This window comes from Esox lucius, chromosome 11, assembly GCF_011004845.1.
Source record: "Esox lucius isolate fEsoLuc1 chromosome 11, fEsoLuc1.pri, whole genome shotgun sequence".
Classification (NCBI taxonomy): domain Eukaryota; kingdom Metazoa; phylum Chordata; class Actinopteri; order Esociformes; family Esocidae; genus Esox; species Esox lucius.
The window spans coordinates 25,342,062-25,361,386 of NC_047579.1; the positions used below are offsets into that span (position 1 = coordinate 25,342,062).

Here is a 19,325-nt window from a genome sequence, read left to right on the forward strand (position 1 = left end):
CCTTTGTTGCTCAGCAACCAGAGACGCTATGAGTCACGATGTGGGATGCAATAATTTCGTAATGGGAGTGTACGTCCAATCACAAAATGGAAGTATACTTACTTTAATTGTGACGTCCAATGCGATTCTATGGTAGGCGTGAAAAATTATAAGTAAACTTGAAACTAGTGCTATAAGTAAACTTAAAGGAAGGTTACAAGTGGTATTGGAATAAGAAGTCGCCGAGATTGAATATCCACGAAAGTTAACAGTAGGGAACATGTACTCTTGATTTACTGATACTTTATGGATAGGAAAGAGGAATCAGAAAAAGAGTTTTCTATATGTTGCAACATCTATAGGTATTTTGTCGGTAAAATAGCCTAGTGTTACTTCGTTAATGCAGTCATTTTTTTATCCTATGTTGTTGAACTTTATACTTGAATCATTTTAGCGTTTAATATTTACAAAAGATAATTGCGATGTCTGAATAATCTACGTTTCATTTCAACAATGGAATAAATATTTTTTCCTTACAATTGAAACTCAAAAGTTGTGTGTAAAAATGTCCGCGGACATTAGTTTGTTTGATTTGGTGAACCTGTCAATCGGAACACCTGAGGTTGGCGCGGTCAACTTCAATGCTTTGCATACGCTCCTCCACGCCATCCTTGGACACCTGAAAATCCAAAATGTGACAACGGGCTGGAGAGAGGAGGATACTACACCACAGGAATCCCATGATGTGCCTCTGACCAAGTCTTCAAATCCGTACCGTCATGTGGAGCACAAACTGCGCCAGATAGAGAGTCAGTTGGCCGCGTTGGAAAAGCTTCCAACAGGCATGGATTTGTTGAGCCGCACCGCCTCGACCACAACACCGGTCAACGACATGTGGCAACTAATGCAGCTCCGATGCAAGTCTCAGGCCAATGAGGATGGCGTGTCCAAGGTGAGACTTATCCACAAAATGTGATAAAATATTACAGTCATAAGATGTAACGTGTTGTCAATTTATCAAGGAAAAACTCTTCAGTCGCTTAGAATGACAGTTAATAATTTCAGATTTAATTGTGGGAACAAGTATCATGACAGACTACAAGTACAGAAACCAACACTGAGTAGTGTCATGATAGTTGTTCTGATTGTACATTGCCAGGGTTCAAATTAATATTATTTTCCAAATGTACAGATGACACCACAAGATTTTGCTGAACGCACATACACGGAATAGTTGTCACCATGATGTAACCTAGGGAATGCAAGCAGCTGTGTAGTGTTGGGTATACGCAGGTATACACCCTATACCAATTTTTTGGCGTATTTACTTCATGTGATGCGTATCAATGTAGTACAGTGAACATATATGCAATATACATCATTTTTGTAGTAGACGAAGCACAATGTCAGTCACATATCATAACATGTAATTGCAAACACAACATTTTAAAAACGACAAAGAAATAACACGCATACGACCTATGAAATTGCTCTTTGGCTCGTCATTCAGAATTTTATGTTACTGTACTTAAGTTAAATATTTTTGCTTGCCAGAATATTAGGCTTCGTTTTTATATTTTCATAGGCTTAACGTTACTTCCGAAATGCATTATGAAACGAACTCGTCAAACAACATTGGAATTTGTCCAAACGATCAAAATCGAGCAGCAGACAATTTGGACGACGTATTGAAACGAAAGAACAATTTTCCCTCTGCTGCAGCTTACCCATTTTCGCCTCTGTTCGTGCACTTTCCTCTGCGGATGACCACTGTGCTCCCTCCTCAGCCGAAGATGATAGTGCTTCGGACGAGAAAGTAAATATTGACCAAGATTTTGAAAGCAACCCGATCTAAGTCCATGGATATACTGTTGTGCTCAAAAGTTTGCATACCTTTGGAGAATTTGGTAATATATGTAATATTTGTGAAGAAAACTTGAGTGAGCGGGCAAAACATGTCTTTTATTTCTTATTGGATTCACATCTGTCATATCAGAATGGCACAATCATAAAAAAAACATGGCAACAAAGAAAAAAATGAACTGAACCCTGTTCAAAAGTGTGCATACCCTTAGTTCTTAATACTGTGTATTGCCCCCTTTACCATCAATGACAGTGTGCAGTCTTTTGTAATAGTTGTCTATGAGGCCCCGAATTCTTGCAGGTGGTATAGCTGCCCATTCGTCTTGTCAAAATGCCTCCAGGTCATGCAAAGTCTTTGGTCGTCTTGCATTAACTGCACGTTTGAAATCTCCCCAGAGTGGCTTGATTATAATAAGGTAAGGAGACTATGATAACCACTCCAGAACCTTCATCTTTTTCTGCCATAACTACTGGAGGGTCAACCTGGCCTTGTGCATAGGGTCATTATCGTGCTGGAAAGTCCAAGAGCATCCCATGCGCGGCTTTCATGCAGAAGAATGCAAATTATCTGCCAGTATTTTCTGATAAAATGCTGCATTCATCTTACCATCAATTTCCACAGATTCCCCATACCTTTAGAGCTCACACATCCCCAAAACATCAGTGAGCCACCACCATGCTTCACAGTGGGGATGGTATTATGTTCACTATAGGCCTTGTTGACCCCTCTCCAAATGTAGCGCTTATGGTTGTGACCATAAATCTCTATTTTGGTCTTGTCACTCCAAATTACAGTGTCAGGCATATTGTAACCAAGCTTTTTTGTGTCATTGGCACAGTAAAGTTTTCTTTCTGGCAACTCGACCATGCAGCTAATTTTTGTTCAAGTATCGCTGTATTGTGCTCCTTGAAACAACCACACCATCTTTTTCCAGTGCAGCCTGTATTTCTCCTGAGGTTACCTGTGGGTTTTTCTTTGTATCCTGAACAATTCTTGTGGCAGTTTTGGCTGAAATCTTTTGTGGTCTACCTGACCTTGGTATCAAGAGATCCCTGAATGTTCCACTTCTTGATAAGTGATCGAACAGCACTGACTGGCATTTGCACGGCTTTAGATATGTTTTTATATCCTTTTTCATCTTAATAAAGTTCCATTACCTTGTTATGCAGGTCTTTTGACAGTTCTTCTCTGCTCCCCATGGCTCAGTATCTAGCCTGCTCAGTGCATCCATGTGAAAGCTAACAAACCCATTGACTATTTATACACAGACACTAATTGCAATTTAAAAAGCCACAGGTGTGGGAAATTCTCCTTTTATTTTTCACCTGTGTGTGTCACCTTGTGTATCTGTAACAAAGTCAAGCATTCAAGGGTATGTAAACTTTTGACCAGGGCCATTTGGGTCATTTATGTTATCATTATTATTTAAAAAGCAGCCAAACAACTATGTGATAATAAATAGCTTCATATGTTCACTATCCTTAAATAAATTGTAAAATATTTGTATGATCCGTCATATTTTCCAAATCAATGCCAAAATTCACAATTTCTGCCAAGGTATGCAAACCTATGGGCACAACTGTCATTTTGGGGTGTCTCTATGTTTCAATCAAAATATACAACTGTGTGTCATCAGCATAACAGTGAAAATTGACATTGTGGTTTTGGATGACATCACCCAGAGGCAGCATATAGAGTGTAAACAATAGTGGTCCCAAAACCGGGCCTTGAGAAACACCAAAACATACCTTAGTTAGTTCTCCTGGGTTTGTGGTTGTGATCTGGCCGGTGTTGACTGGCCTGGATTCAGGTTTCCTTTCTCGAGACGTAGAGCTGTCGTCTTGTCCATTCGGGCCCATTGTCACTCAGTTGTTGCTTTCTTTATGTCTGTGTTTGTGGTCAGCAGGACTGGGTTCAGGCCCTCCCAATGGAGTCCTTCCATTTCCTCCAGTAGACTTTTCATTTCAACCATTAAATGTATAGCACCACCTTCATTCCCTAACCCTAACCCAATGCCAATTTTAGCTTGAGTATTAATTGAACTCATACATTTTAGTTACTATTTTAGTTTAGTCTTGACTTCCCGCTCCATTCTGACCTAATATAAAGCAACCGCTGTACCAGTGCATGTCAATGTCTTAGCTTTAGTGTGAAGTTACTCCACCATCCTCTCACTTTATCTGGCACACTGTCCTGTTGTCCTCATCTGTTGACGTGTCCCTCTGCCTTGATCTTGATGCTGTAGAAACTTTGATAGAAACACAGTCTCATCTTCATCTCTAATGAGCGACTCTGTGCCCCAAATTTCTTAGAGATGTATTCCAGACATAACAAGACATAGGTAATTTCCCCAACAAAACGTTTGTTATGCGTAGGTGCTGAAGGGGAAGTGCTATTTCACAAAAATCACAAGTGGCTGAAATACAAAAGACCGAAATTTGCTAAATGTATAAAAATAATGAACAAATAACACCCTGGGGCATTTGGGATTTGATCATAATACCAGAAGGAAGAGTGCCCCCTGCCAGCCCTAAAAAATCACTACCTGCAGCATCTGTTCTGCCATGCAGGGCTCAACCAGTACTGGCCCTGCTTAGCTTCAGAGGCATATGAAGGCATACTACTGGTTCAAAAAACAGACGCAACCCAGTAGGTGCTCTCTGACCACCAATATCTATACTAAAATTTGTTCTCTATCTGGAGTCCCCTTTTATCGCTAGGATTGCCACTTGACACTGAAGTTCACAGAGAATGATGTTACATTAGTTTAGATTAAACAAACGCCTGAATGAGGTGTTTATCATTGGGGTTGAATGTGAAGGCTGAGTGTGTGATGTTCTGGGTGTTGGGTTTAAATGACATAATAGGGTCAAATAAAACACTGAGGTTCCTGGCGGTGGAGACTGGGTGGATGGTGCTACCATTGGTTGTCATGTTCAGTTGATGTGTGGCTTGATAAGGGAGATGGGGCCCAGGGCCATGCTCTGGGTTTTGTCCTCCACCTTTTTTCAGGTGGCAGGGTGGAGTTGTTGTTATACGTTGATGTCGATCTGTCGTCTGCATAACTGTGAAATGGCAGTCAAGGTGACGGCAGATCGGACTACAGGGTATCATGTAAATAATAAACAGTAATTGACCTACAATCGTGCTGAGCCCTAATCAGCTATACAATAGGTGATGGGCACTGTCTTCTCAAATGACCTCGCTGAGCCTGTTGTTCACATTTCTAAAGGAAAGACCACTCCCCAGAGATAATCTCCACGGTGGTTTTCCATGACACTGGACCAAGCCCAGAACTGTCCCTGCTGGGCTTGCTGAGTTTCAAGTGTGTGCACTGATAGAGATACGAGAGTCGGTGTCGATAAATCAAGTAAACGAAGGTTGATAGTGCACATCTGTCTTCACTGACTTTGGCCCTACATTGCCAAAGCAAGTGGAAACTAAGATATCACAGAAGTGGAAGAACAAAAATGATCGAAAATAAAGAGTACACAAACAATTCTAAACGAGGACGTCTTTTCAAACGTATCATATTGTCAGCTAAGCGCAATGTTGGAACAATGTTCTCTCAGGTTGGTTTTCTCCCGCTGAAACGTGACAGCGGTTGTCAGGGGAAGAATAGCACTCAGGTGATATGAGGGACAGCCAGAGGGTACAGACCAAGGTGCCTCTTTGAAAACCCACTGAATCATTCATGCCTCCTGTGGGCACACGACTGTGGGTCAACGACAGTATCCACTGCCCCTACCTGGCCCTGTCTGCCGCATCCCTGAAGACCCCCACTAGGATGCAGTATCTGCCAGGTTCTGCCTCGCACCTCATAGCAGCGTATTGCTGCCAGTAAGACTTGTAGCCATGGTGTCCAACCACTACGCATTGGGGAAGGTTGTCAGAGGACTTGTTGGGGTTGATAAAGGTGTGTGAACCAACTGGTTGCTTGTCTTGGAGAGGGAAGCAGAACTCCGCCTGAGTGGTGCTCTGTGCTTTTCACAGTGGAAGGATTTCAGGACCTGTACATTTCTGTCAGAGACAGTTAATGGCTGACTAGTTTGAATGAGGGTCTAGCTAAAGAGTAACAAGGAGGTAGCATGGATGGCTTCCTTGCCAATCAGACAGTCAAGCAGTTGATTGATATATTTGTTGCTCAGGCAGTGCGGTTGTCCTAAATAATCACATGAAAAGTTATCATTAGATTTGTCAGTGTTTCAGAAGCAGAATGCTTCATCCTGGTCTGTTATAACAGGCAACAGTGATCAATCTTCCTTATTGTTTTCTGTGTCTGGTTTTGTGGTCATTCTGCATAGCGTGCGCCACAAACTACTTGTATTTATGTGATCCTGTCAGTTACCACTGGCAACCAAGCTGTGGGTGATGTTGAACCAGATGTTTTGGCAGAAACAGGAAGTAGTTTGGACACTGCCCAAACAGTATCTTACTGAAAAACAGACAAAGAGCAAGGCATTGTGTCTGAGGAAGATAAGATTGGGATGTACTCTGGCCAGATGGGACAGAACCAGACATACATGGTTGGCCTCCTTTTGCTAGTTAAGGCCCTTATCAAAATGTCATATGGACTCAGTGTCTAGTCATTCTCAGAAGGGTCAGGTTATATTTTCAGGTTATGGTGTCAGGTTATGGTGACAGGTTATAGTGTGAGGTTATAGTGATAGGTTATATTGTCAGGAATCAAACAAAAAATTAGTCATACCCTCTCTGGACCCACTCATCAAAGAGTACCAGAAGTTAACCCTTTTATTTGGTTCCAAGGACAACATTGTACATTTCATGTATTATTTTGTGTTCCAGAAAAGGGCTCCCCTACAGGAACAGCTGGAATTCCCTTATGGAATGTATTTTTGAGGGGGCCAAATTCCATAAGGTTCCTCATGGACCAACATTACAAGATGTTATAATTTGATTTGATTAGATTAAACTTTATTGTCGAGTATGAGTACAGTATAACGAAATGCAGTTAGCATCTAACCAGAAGTGCAAATAGAAGATGGCAGGAAATGTACAAGTGTTAAGTAAAGTGTATGTTACAAGTAGAATGTATTGATGTGCAGTGAAGGGGGGGGGGCAAATGTACAAGTATTAAGTTGGAGGTGTAAGGTAGTCAAACTGAAATGCGGGCATTGCAGCAATTAAGTTCAGAGGTAGATGTGCATGTAACATCTGAAAAAAAGAAAAGCAAGTACACTGGCAATTCTAAATGTGCAGTGCAGGCAAATTGAAGGGACAAGGTGTCATGTGCAACTGAAATGTAGGGATAGCAGCAATGAGGTTCCCGAGGTAGACAAGTAGTACAAGGGAGTAGTGCAACAAGGTCCCTGAGAGGCAGTACTAAGCAGTGGGCGGGTGGGTATGGTGAGTGATGGGATGGGTCACAGAGTTCAACAGGGTCACAATAGATGGAAAGAAACTGTTCCTGAGCCTGCTGGTGAGGCAGCGAAGAGACCTGTACTGCCTGCCTGATGGTAGGAGGGCAAACTGTTAGTGGCGTGGATGTGAAGGGTTTCTTATGATGCTTGCTGCATTGACTAATCCTATTTCTTAGGTCAATCAAGACCAACGAAAAAGGTGGTCCCCTCTTGAAAGATCATCCCCAGGTCGTATATCAATTCCACCTTTAAAGCTCACTTATTAACAACCTGTTAGTTATTTAGCCAGCTGGAAGATGGCCTGTGGAGCTCTGTGGGGTCGCTATGCATCACTTCATTTCTGTGCACATTTGACACGAGTTAAACAATCCCATCGAAATCCACAGAAACTCTTGTCAATACGTTCAAAGCCACCCGGGGAATGTCTTTCGTTCAAACTTTGCTCGGTTACCAGAACTTGTTTCAAATTTGCAACAGCTCTGTTAACTCTGTCAACAAGGCCTGAGTTGCCCTGCAGGAAGCCCAGCAGCTGTGTTAAAGGAAGAAGGTGACTCCATGTCACTAGGGGTTATGTACTCTGAACAACATGGATTATCTGGACACGGAGGCCCTGTTTCCTGTCCGAGCCTAATCTACCAAATCCTATTGCTATAGGACAGCTTGTGTATTCTTTCTGGCCTAATTCATTGTGGACTGTGGTGTCCTAGTAACTTTCCTTGCGTTACTAGGACACCACTAGGTCAGGGGAGTGGACATCACAGAGAGGGATCCCTCCTAAATGAAGGGATTTAGAATCTTTCTACTAATCTTCTACTATGTAGTTTTGGTCAGTGGAATTTCAACCTCACTGACTCCTTTGAGCACGTCAGTGTGTTTTTCACAGAGTCCTGACAGATTAGAGAGCTGGGCGTTGTCCCATTTCAAGAGTTCTGCACTTGATGAAAAATTCAGTTTATTCAGTCAACAGAAATCCCACAAAAGTAATACAATTTACTATGGAATACTATAGTACCAAAACTGTAAGGCTTTAGGGGGTGTGGTATATTGCTAATATATCACATCTAATGGCTGTTCTTAAGCATGATGCAGCGATACATCTCTGGCATATACGATGTCACAAAACCCTGAAGTGTCTTATTGCTACTATAAACCTGCTACCAACACTATTGAAATGGTCCTAACCGTGGCATACACGACTCATCCCCAATTCATAATGGGGAATATTGTACTGAAACCTGTAGTGTCCTTTCATCATCTGTAGTGCTTACTATGTCCTTCCTAGTAAACGCCATCATACTACTGTATACCACAGCTGGAGTTTTAATACTGCACATGCCCCACCTACTCCTTTCCCCAGATATCCCACCTTACATGACAACACATGACAAAAAAAGCATACAGTCCGAGTAAAGACGGTATGTTATGTAGAAACCTCACAAAAAACCGAATTATTGCGTGAAATTATCTGAGCACTGACGCGAGGGGTCTTTCCCTCTAACCCTGCTGTGTTTCCAGGCCATGGGGCTGATCCAGGATCTGCTGAAGGAGATCCAGGACCTGAAGGAGTCCCGAGACAGTCTGAAGAAAGAGGTCAAGAGCCTCGAGAACCAACTGGACCAGGTCAGACGCACGTCCACGCTGGCGACCCCTCCTAGTGAGAAGGGCCGTCGGACAGCCATTCAGCCGCCTCGCTCACCGCCCTCATTAAGCTCCATTATGGAACACACCCGGCGGTTCGTCACCGGGGAATCCTTCCCTGCCTCCCCTTTCAGGCGGTGATGAAATACGGGGCCATTGAGAGCCCAGTCACCCTGGCTCCTGGTCCCCTCCATCTGTCATTCTCTGTAGGGGGCACGGAATCATACAGAGGGCAGTAGCATCAGATAGCCACAGCTTCTCTCTGGCTACCTCGTTCGTCACTCATCCCTGTACTAGCGCCAGGACAATAGGATCATCCCGTATCTGTTTCCATCAGCTTGCGTGACGGTGCTCTTGTTTGTGTTCCAGCTGAACATGACCGAACTGGTGGACAGGATCGACGCAGTGGAACAGTGCTGCCACCGTGTGGAGGACCTGGACACTGCCACCGTGAGTTGAAACCGAGGACAGAAGCCAGAACTGTCCGGGGAAGGCTCCGGCGCTAATGTAGTAGCTAGCGCTAATAGAAGATCATAATGACTTGACCCCTGTCTTATACAGAAACGGCTGCAGAGCAGAATTGGGCAGTACCCTGACCCGGAAAACCTCAGCCAGTGTGTGACCTGGGAAATCATGCAGACTGCCCTGGTCAGCGAGCGACAGAAGCTGCAGAAGGCATGTCCTGTGTCTTGGTGAACTGAGCCACAGTCGTTTATAAATGATCCACAAGGCATAGACATTAGCGTAGCATTGAGGCCAGCTGTTTTTCTCAACAGGAAATCGGCGAGTCGGACCCCACCGCCGGTCCCACTTCTGGAGTCGTTTCCAACGCCCCCCACTTCAGTGCGTCTGCAGACGCCAACGCTGGAGCATCTCCCGTCGTGCCTGGCCCTGGCGCTGCCGGTCAGCGTGCGGGGTCCCTTCCCCAACAGTCTCTCTCTGACGGGGCTTTGACCTCGGGTGGGAAACCCCTGTCTCGCGTGTCCAGTGGGGCCGAGCGCTACCCGGAGACAGTGGAGGCGCTGAGGGAAGTGGGCCGGCTCAGGGAGAGACACGACATGCTGAAGGTTAGGGTAGATGAGCTGGAAGCAAGCAAAGCTGACCGGACACAGCTCCAGCACCTCCGGGAGAACCTCGCTGACATGGGTGAGATGACACCGCCAAGGAGACTGGACGCAGCTTTATTTACTGGGTTTTTGTCTTGTGTGGTTGGAATGACTCTGTTTTCCTGAATGCATAGGTGACAGAGATATGCCTGAAAATCTGACGGCTCAACTGCATCATCTGAGAGGTCTGGTCGACAGCCTGATGGGTGACAGAGTCAAGGTGAGGGAGAAAGATGTACACACACACACACACACACACACACACACACACACACACATTATTGATTGCCCCATGTACCTTTTGTAGCTGCGAGACCTGGAGAAGCTGATTTTGAACGTAGGGACAGGTCAGGGAGCAGGGAAGGGATCAGAGGTCAGAGGGTCAGACAGTGAGGCCCAGCTGGACCAACACTCCCCAGACTCTCCCAAGCAAGGACAGTTCAGACTGCAGATAGCCTGCCTCAGGTAAACCCCAACACAGCAGCAGGAAATCAACTGAAAGCTGCAATTATAGACAACCATTTTGGACGGATATTACATTGCATATACAGCTCCGGAAAAAATTGCACCTTTTTCTTTCCTTTCCAAAAAAGGAACGTTTTGAGTGAGGAACAGAAACGTTCAATTTGCAGCTGTCTCTTATTTTTAACCTTTCGGTTCCTTACTCAAAACCAACTTTTTTGGAAAGGAAAGAAAAAGTTGCAGTGTTCTCTTAATTTTTTTCGGAGATGTCGTTTGGTAGTCTGAGTCATTTGTTACGTGGATAGTTGAGATGCGGCTGTCTGATCCTCATGACTTGGTGCTCCTGTTCCAACACGGTGTTCAGGAACTCACTTCGGCAGGTGGAGGAGGAAATAGTCCTTCTGAGGACAGAGAACATCTCAGCCAAACATGAGCAGAAGATCAAGACAGACAAACAGCTGCAGGATCAGGTCAGACAGACTTTCAGACAGATTTTAGGTCGCCCAGATAGAAAGCCCAGACTGAACACCCCTCTCGAAAGTACTCTTGTAAAACCTCCAAGTTCGGGAATATAACGTACAGCATCCGGAACGTCGCCGTTCGTAACGCCACAGCTAGCTGCCCCTCTTGGCCCCAACACATCTTGTACACCGCCTTCTCACCCCAGCCAGACAACCTTAGAGGCACGCTGGGGGACGTGATGGCGTCCGTGTCACCACTGCTCTCGCGGAGCCTCCAGCAGAAAGCACCCGAGCAGGTTCAGTGTAGCGGCCAGGCGAGCGGGAAGGGGGGCTGTACGTCTCCCTCTTGCTCTCTGGACGTGAGCGGGAAGGTCAGCCAGCTGTTCCAGCGCTACGAGAAGCTGGAGGGCCTAGTTAACGGACTCATGAAGCAGCCGGGAGGAGTCAGACCGCCAGTAGAGGTACTGTAAGCAGGCCAGGACAGAGGAGGAAACCGAGGAGGAAACGGAGGAGGAAACCGAGGAGGGCTCAGTGTTGACTTTATACCGTCGATTATTTAAGGAGCTCCATCTGTGTTTAGAATGGATGCGCGGGGGAGCTTGTCAGTAGTCCCCCATTCCAGCAGCGAGGTCCTGGCAGTGTATCGCAGATCTAGAACCCTGACTTTCTGTGTGTTTTCCGTCAGAGCTCAGAGCTGATGAGCGACGTGCAGGGAGCCGTCCTCCAGCTGCAGGCCGAGTGCGAGAAGCTCCACGGGACAGCCAACCACCTGATGGAGGAGCACAGCCAGAAACAGACGGACATCGACGTGAGTCTGAGGGAGGGAGGGAGGGAGGGCTGCCACTGGGGTCTGGGAGGGGATTCGGGCTTCAGTCCCGTGGAAGTTTACAGAAATATGACTCCCAATCGTCTCTTTCTTACCCAGCATCTGTATAAATCCATGGAAAAACTGGACGAGAAGAAAGCTGACAGAGAGCTTGTGGAAATGGAGATTGAGATTGTGAGTGTCTGTACTACACGCCATAATTTACCGTGTTACGAGTTTGTTGTGCTCAGCTCGGGGGAACTCTCACCAATCCATAGGAGTCTAGATGAGCTCACACACAAGCCCAAGTCCGTGCCCATTCAGCACAGCATTTCTGATGTAGCGGACAGTCAGGTGCTCAGAACATTATTATTAAAAGTGATGTGTACACCTCAAATTGTATACATATTTCCTAAATTAAACTGATTAGGTTGAATTCCTGTTAATTTTCCAGTCTGATTTAAAACGACCCCCCCCACCCCCCCAAAAGTTAGAAAAATGAAAACAAATATGACATTTTTCTCAAACAAAACCTTGGGAGGGTGTGCAGAACTAATCAGAGGCTTGCTAGTCTTTCCCCAGGGTGGCCTGTCGTGCTCTATAAATCCCAAACAGACCGCAGCAAGTCCACCCTAACCCCCACAGACCAGCACTGACTGGTACAAGCACCGCTTTTGTCCAGACCACGTCTCCAATCTCCCTGTAGAAAGCTGACAAGCGAGCCCTGGAAACCAAGGTGAGCCGCATGCAGTTTGACACCGCGACCGAGCAGCTCAACAGCATGTTCCAGGAGCTCCTCGGCAAGATCATCGACCAGGAGCAGGACTGGCACAAAGTCATCGAGAAGATCTCCACGGAGATGGAGTGCAAGGTGGGAATAAACGGGATGTGATGGTGCTGTTGTGGAATAATAAGATACAAATGAGAGTGTAACTTCGTGTTTGACCTGTATAGGACTATGCAAATGTTTTCACAAGGCCATAGTTCTATTCCACTCGTTTAAAAGGATGGCAAGATTGAAAAACGAGATCTAATCATATAGCAAATACATTTTATTGAAAAGGGTCATATTAAACCAGGCAGACTGATTAAATTACAAGATAGTATTAACATAAACAAAGCATGGGCTGATTCATGGACCATGTCTGCAAGTGTAATAAACTGGGGAACGGGGAATTATTTTTGACATATATTATGAACACCTGGAACAAGAACAAATCCAAGCCATTCAACCCATCATAAGCATTATCCTTTCAAAGATATCCAATCAGAGACAAGTAAGCTAACATCCTCAGAGTGGGAGGTGTGACAGCCAGATAGTGTCTGATAACACATCACCAGATCTCATACATTAACTTAGGTCAAAGTTCACAGCGTCAATGTTCCCAAGCTTCATTCTGGGTCTTAAACAAATTTTGTGAGAGAGACATTCCCTCTTCTGAAAAAGCAGAGTGCCGAAAGCATTTAGTGTTTTATCTTGGAATGCAAAGGTGACTTGGCGCATACCAAGTTAACGCTGGGTGTACACCGCTAGATGAATGTCAGGATAACAGACCTGCATGTCCACTGAAAAATGACTGCATGCCATGATCTTCACTTATTACTTTGCTACCCCCATTCAGTTGACTTCTCACTAAAATAAGTCTCACCGTTTTGTCAGTGTTTCATGAACTCGTTGATAACGACAGATACCTTTTTAGAAACAAACTCATTGTAGCGCGCATGTCTGAAGTGTCTGGCATTGGTCTACGAATGCTATCTCTGGGATCATTCAACCAGTTGTCTCTGTGTGTAGCTGAACCGGATTGAGCTGGATCCTTTGAAGAACCAGCTGGAGGGCCGATGGAATAACATCCGTAAGCAGCTGCAAGCCCAGCCTGCCCCCAAGGAAGACGACGCGGCAGGCATCAGGATGTAAGGATGGCCACGGGTCGCTGAATGGGTCAAGGGTCCTACTGTATGTGGAGCTGTACACAACCGGGCGTCCATAGTCTTACTGTGTTTCACACTGGAATGATTTCTGTCTTTGGTTATGTGTCTCTTTCACAGGCAACTAGTGAAAAGATTCAAATGCATCTCCTGCGACCGCCCAGTCGATATGCTCACCCCCGGACCGTAAGTGAATGGCAACAATGGTAAATTTCGGGCAATAAGGCACGAGCGGGTGTGTTGCTTGGCTAAAATACCACGGCTGAGAGGCACGACGCATCGCAGAGTGCCTGGACACGCCCCCTTAGCTGTGGTATATTGGCAATACATCACAAACCCCGGAGATGCCTTATTGCTATTACAAACCAGTTACTGACTCCGTTAAAGCAGTAACAAGTGATGTGATTTCATACCCGTATTACACAGTCTCATATCGTGGCTATCAGCCAATCAGCATTCAGGATTTAAACCAAACCGTTAATCCCTTTTATTTTTATAGAATAATACAAAGAGGAGAACAGAATAAGTATGATCTAAATGCCTCTGATGCTGTTTCTCTGAATCTCTTTCTCATTGACCCTTTCCTTCCCTTCTTTCCTCCCTTCTTCGTGTCACTGGACACAGACACTTACTCACCGTGCCCTCCGCCCCCGGCCTGCCCTCTCACAAGTCCCTCCGGCCATACACCACCTATGAGCTGGAGCAGGTTCGCCAGCACTGCCGAAGGTACGAACCAAAGGTTGACCAGCGTATGGTGACACACCATAACAGAACTGGTTAGGATGTCTTCTCTAGCCATTTCTAAAGAGCGGTCACATCGATGCAAAATGTAGTCACATTACAGCCTGGAAGGCCTTAGTCCCTATGTTAACCAGCAGGGGGTGCTGGAGTCCCAATACCTAGTCTACCTTCACCGTGGAGCTAACACCCAGACCGTTTTAGACCAACCACAGCCACTTTGACGTAGCCAGGTGGGAGAGGAGCGTGATTGAGTTGTAGAGGACCCACACCGCGGTGGTCAGGCGGATAGAAGGGACGCAGAGCCACGTAGCTCGCCCTCAGCGCCCCCTGCAGCCAGGGAGGCCTGAGGGAGACCGGGTTGGCCCGCTTCCCATCTGCCCTGGTGCCGTTACGGAGGACCAGTTGAAACCTGCCTCAGTAACGAGTCGGTTAGGGCGAGGGGACACGCGGAGGCGAGCCAGGACTAAATAAGTTGGGCCATATTGCAGAGTTTACGGTTTAGAGGGAAAGGGCGAGTGAGAGACTGGGCCGATTTAACACATGGCTATAAATAAACACGTGTTTCTCCGTCCCAGCGAGCGGATCCCGGAGATGGTGGATTACAGTTACCTGGCCCTGTCCCGCAGCTGTGGAGGAAGCCACACCATGACCTACCCCACCCGCCGCTACGCCCGCCTGCAGCACATCAGCCACTACAGTCAGGCCGAGGAAGACCACATCGCCCCCTCCACGCTGAAACATGTTCAGGTGAAACTGACCCCACCCCCCAGCCCCTCGCCCCCTCCACGCTGAAACATGTTGAAGTCAAACTGACCCTTGCAGCCCTCCACCCCCTCCCCGCTGAAACATGTTCAAGTGAAACTGACCCTCCCAGCCCTCCACCCCCTCCACGCTGAAACATGTTCAGGTGAAACCGACCCCGCCCCCCAGCACCTCACCCCCTCCACACTGGAACCTCGCTCACACTGAGTTAATGGACTTACAGACAGTTCATGACAAATGCTCCTAGTCAGACACATTTGGCCATTCATGAGTTATCACACCTCCCTAGATTGTGCTGCGTATTCAGTTGCTTTTGATTGTTATCCATGCAAATGTCTGACATTGTGTTTGTGCCTATTCGTCAGCCGGAAGAGGTAGGCATCCTGGGATTTGACGGACACATCTATAAGGGCCGCCTGAACACTAGATCGGTCAAGACTGTGGAAGCCAGACTACCCAACGTCTCATCAAAAGACGGTACAGGCTTCCCTGGACTGGGATTCTGTTAAATATTACTTCACCAAGTTATGTGAGGAGTGCTGTGTCATTTTTAGAGTGGAATGAGTTCAACTGAAGAGGAAGTGTAAACTGGACTATAGTTCTATTTGTCTTGAGTTTGGTCCCATCCCTCTAAAACATCATGTTGAGTGTGACAAGTCTGCACGCTGTGGGCTCATATGTTCTGCTGGCGGGTATTGATGGTCTCACATTGTGTAACTGGGCCCAGGGGTATCTGCAGACGATAACGATCACACCGTGCAGTCTGTCGGCTTCTCTACTTGCCGATCTCCTCTCTCTCTCTCTCTGTCCCTGGACAATGTTTGCTGAGCCTGGCTCACAGTGCAGGGTTAAAGAGTTGAGTGTGGGAAATAGGGGAGGGAGAGAGGGAAGGAGCAACATTATACAGCGAAGTGGGAGGTGGAGGTTTAGGGCTGAAGGGGGGAGGAGGCTGTTGATTGTTGTTTTGAGTCCAAGGTGGGGGTGGGCTGGGAGAGAAAGTTGGCTGTTGGTTTGGATATGATAATGGTGCATAGCGAGGGATTAACAGTGAGGGTCTAGAGCAGGAGGTTCAGGGGCGAGGAGGTTGACGGAAGTAAACAGGAGCTTAGTGTATGTTACGGGTTCTTTTGGAAGGGTTTAACCAGTGGTGTAATGGCGCCTGGAGAATTGACTATACTGTAATTGTCATTTTTCCCCAAATGGCTCGTTCAACAATGGAAATGCGCCCTGTGTGACAGATTATGAGAAACCATGACATGGACATTGAATACCCTAAAATGATGAATCCCAATTGGTTGTTTAGTCAATGCCAACCCAAGCTGGTTGAAGCCATGATGGTGAATGCAAGTCCAGGTCAACTCGTGTATACGTGGCTTGGTTCTGGGTTACCTTAGTCTTGTAGTTTGCAAACCACCATTGTGTTTCTACGGTTTGTTCTGGGTTCATACCAGTACCTCTGATCACACTACAGAGCCAAGATTAATCATGTCATTCAACACAGTTGCTGGTAGCCATAAATGTGCTGAAATGTAAAATAATAAGACCCAGTAGTGTAAAAAGGCCATATTGCATAGGACAGGTTAATAAGCTGCAGTCTGAGGCCAGGGACATTGATTTAAAATAATTTAAATTCAGCATCACTAGGTCAAGGGAAATATAATATTACTTTTCAACATATTTACATACACTGGCCTATATCGTATGTGGACACCTCTACTGGATATTGAGTTCAGGTGTATGAGCTAGCTGCCTACATTTTCCAATTGAAGTAGCTTCAATTTCCAAAACTCAAAAATCATCAACACTAAAGTTAGCTAGAAAACGTTAGCTAAATAGCTAAGCCAATTCCCCAGGGAGGCCCGCCAAACCGTACCATTGACAAATTGATTACAATATTTTGACATTACGTAAAAATACGTAATGTACTCTGTACTGCACAAGTCCATACCACGGTGGATCTGGAAATCTTGGTTTATATTTAGGTAACTTTGCACTATCAGGCTAACGGAGAACGTGCAGAGAAAAGCAGTTCTGAATGACCAGCCAATCAGAGCAATTTCATACGTTGGTCTCAAGCACATCATTCTTTTACTAGTCGATTTTGTAATGTTGTGTTTGTAATTATTCACATGCGCTTGGCTTTTTTTGTGCAACTTTTCGTGCTTTATCTACTACAAAAACATGTATATTGCAGATTTACGTTCACTGTACTCAGGTGTGTAGCACAAAATGCCATGTTCATAGGCGGTCTCTGAGGGCCCCTCCCCTCTTTATTCCAGATTCAAACATTTCCGAGGGCCCCTCTACAGGTTAGGGCCCTATATACTTAGTATCCTTTTCCCCCCAGTCTGACACCACTGCCACTGTTCTACACTGATACGCATCAGTAAGAAGTAGTACCACTATTCCCACAGACTAAAAAGCTCCAGTACACCACTGGAGCAGTGGGATGTTCCTTTAAGGGTTTTGGAAGTGAGCTAGCAGAAATAATGTTCCATTTTTGAGGTTGAGCACAGAGGTTCTGTTAGTATGTTCAACGCTGGGAAGAATCCAATGTTTCTTGTAATATAAGAGTGGGGCCAGTGTCTGTAACGGACCAGGACAGCTGCTCATGTTATATCGTTTCTATCCTAATGTCCTCTTCTGTTCGTACAAAGCCCTGTAGGTAGAAAATGGGACTTCTAAGACCTCACAACTAAATAAAGTGCTGTCATGTTTTCTGCTCAGAAATGGGTGTTGTGAGTTTCACTGTAATTTTGGAGGTGCTTTATTTACAGGGTGGAAAAGAGCCTTGACATTATTTTGGTGGAAACTGGGATGAAGAAGATATGTGGTGTATGTGTGGTAATGGGTGTGGGTTACTCAATCTCAAAGTAACGCTACTGCTGCTGGTGTTTTGACGACTGCAGCCCTGTACAAAAATAAAGAGAAGGTCATGCGCTCCCAGTCCCAGAAGTCTGGCTGTTTCGAGCCCGGCCGCGACTCCCCAATGCGCCCCCAGAGTGCCAAGACTCAGCGCAGCCGCACAGGTGGGAAACACTAGGGACATTTCTCAAATAATAAATAATTTCACTTACTCCAACAGGGATTACTACACATTGGTAATGAATACATGCTTGGTATTAACAACGTTTTTAGCTGTTACTACAGCTGTTAAGGTCTATTTTAGCAGTCACCAGACCCATAACCTCTGGCCCCCCATTTCTCCACCAGCCTCAGGCAGCTCTGTGCGGGACCGGCCTGTGTCCTCTCTGGGCTGCCTGTCCCAAGCTACATTGCCCCGTAGCTCATCGCATGCTGACACCCCCGGCGAGCTCCAGCAAAGGAAGGTGGCCCCGGAGCTTCACGTAGACCTGAGCCAGTCAGAGGAAGAACCGGTCACCAACCTGTAGGGGGCGTGGTGGGCCCAACTCATCATTTTGTCTACCTTATTTTAATAAATGGTTTACAGCAGCTGGAGTACAGTATCCTGGTCTCCATTTTGTAGTGGAACAGAGAGACTGGAGAATCAGGTCTGGTATTAGTAAGGCTATAGATCAAAATCAGAAGGCGAAATACTGGGGGTTTGCGGTATTTGTACAAGCAAAAGAAATCGTGTATGAGTCTTGACACGATACTTACCTTTAAATTTTTTCAGCAATATACATTTTCAGCCATTTTGTCCTTTATTGGACAGGAAAGTGTTAAAAGGTTTTTTGCTGAAAGTGCAGTAGGTCAAACTAAAACCAACATCACTGAAGTCTGTGTTCACCAGAAGCAGTGTCCAGGAACCCTGGATCCCCTCAGGTCACATGTTACTTCACAGGCCCACATGAAATGAGTTGACCTAAAACACCACACCCCGTTTGGATAACCAGAACACCACCAGGGAGCAGTGCTTTGACTCATGGGCCTGTACAATGCTAATCATAACCACTTTAAGTTGCTTTCCTCTAACTGGACCACTTCCTGTAACATCTAACTCATCGTATGTGTCTTAGTTTTTTTTTCCATCACACGTTAAGACATTCATGCACGCTCTGTCATTACCACAGAACTTGACACACCGTAGACTCATAACAATAGCAGTCAGCCCACCAGCCAGCTGCACCTATTGGGGAAGTAAAGAAGACGGGGTCGTAAAACCGGCCCAGATGGTGTTCCCTTTAAATGCCAGCGTGTCTGTGTCCAGTTATAGGAGCCTCCTGGTGTTTGTGT

At 45.8% G+C, this 19,325-nt stretch overlaps 1 protein-coding gene across 2 annotated transcripts; it reads left to right on the forward strand.

The window, feature by feature from the left end:
- The first annotated feature begins 203 nt into the window (after positions 1-203).
- Positions 204-18,658, forward strand: LOC105012922 (glutamine-rich protein 2). Of its 2 annotated transcripts, XM_020050646.2 has the most exons (18): positions 204-931; positions 8,740-8,844; positions 9,232-9,312; positions 9,424-9,537; positions 9,639-10,008; positions 10,103-10,188; positions 10,276-10,433; positions 10,795-10,900; positions 11,577-11,699; positions 11,817-11,891; positions 12,403-12,567; positions 13,492-13,610; positions 13,746-13,811; positions 14,250-14,351; positions 14,942-15,113; positions 15,494-15,605; positions 18,038-18,157; positions 18,342-18,658. In XM_020050646.2, exons 1-18 carry the CDS (start codon positions 545-547, stop codon positions 18,518-18,520), a joined length of 2,640 nt encoding a protein of 879 aa, XP_019906205.1. In that variant the 5' UTR covers positions 204-544; the 3' UTR covers positions 18,521-18,658. The 2 variants fall into 2 exon arrangements, with proteins under 2 accessions (XP_019906205.1, XP_010872382.2); XM_010874080.4 differs by lacking the exons at positions 10,276-10,433; positions 10,795-10,900 and having other exon boundaries at positions 205-931; positions 18,342-18,650.
- Positions 18,659-19,325: the final 667 nt, after the last annotated feature.

Coding starts and splice junctions, on each gene's coding strand:
- LOC105012922 (XM_020050646.2), top strand. CDS start 545: ATGTCCGCGGACATTAGTTTGTTTGATTTGGTGAACCTGTCAATCGGA. Junction 10,189..10,275: donor TGATGGGTGACAGAGTCAAG/GTGAGGGAGAAA, acceptor TACCTTTTGTAG/CTGCGAGACCTGGAGAAGCT. Junction 11,700..11,816: donor AGAAACAGACGGACATCGAC/GTGAGTCTGAGG, acceptor TTTCTTACCCAG/CATCTGTATAAATCCATGGA.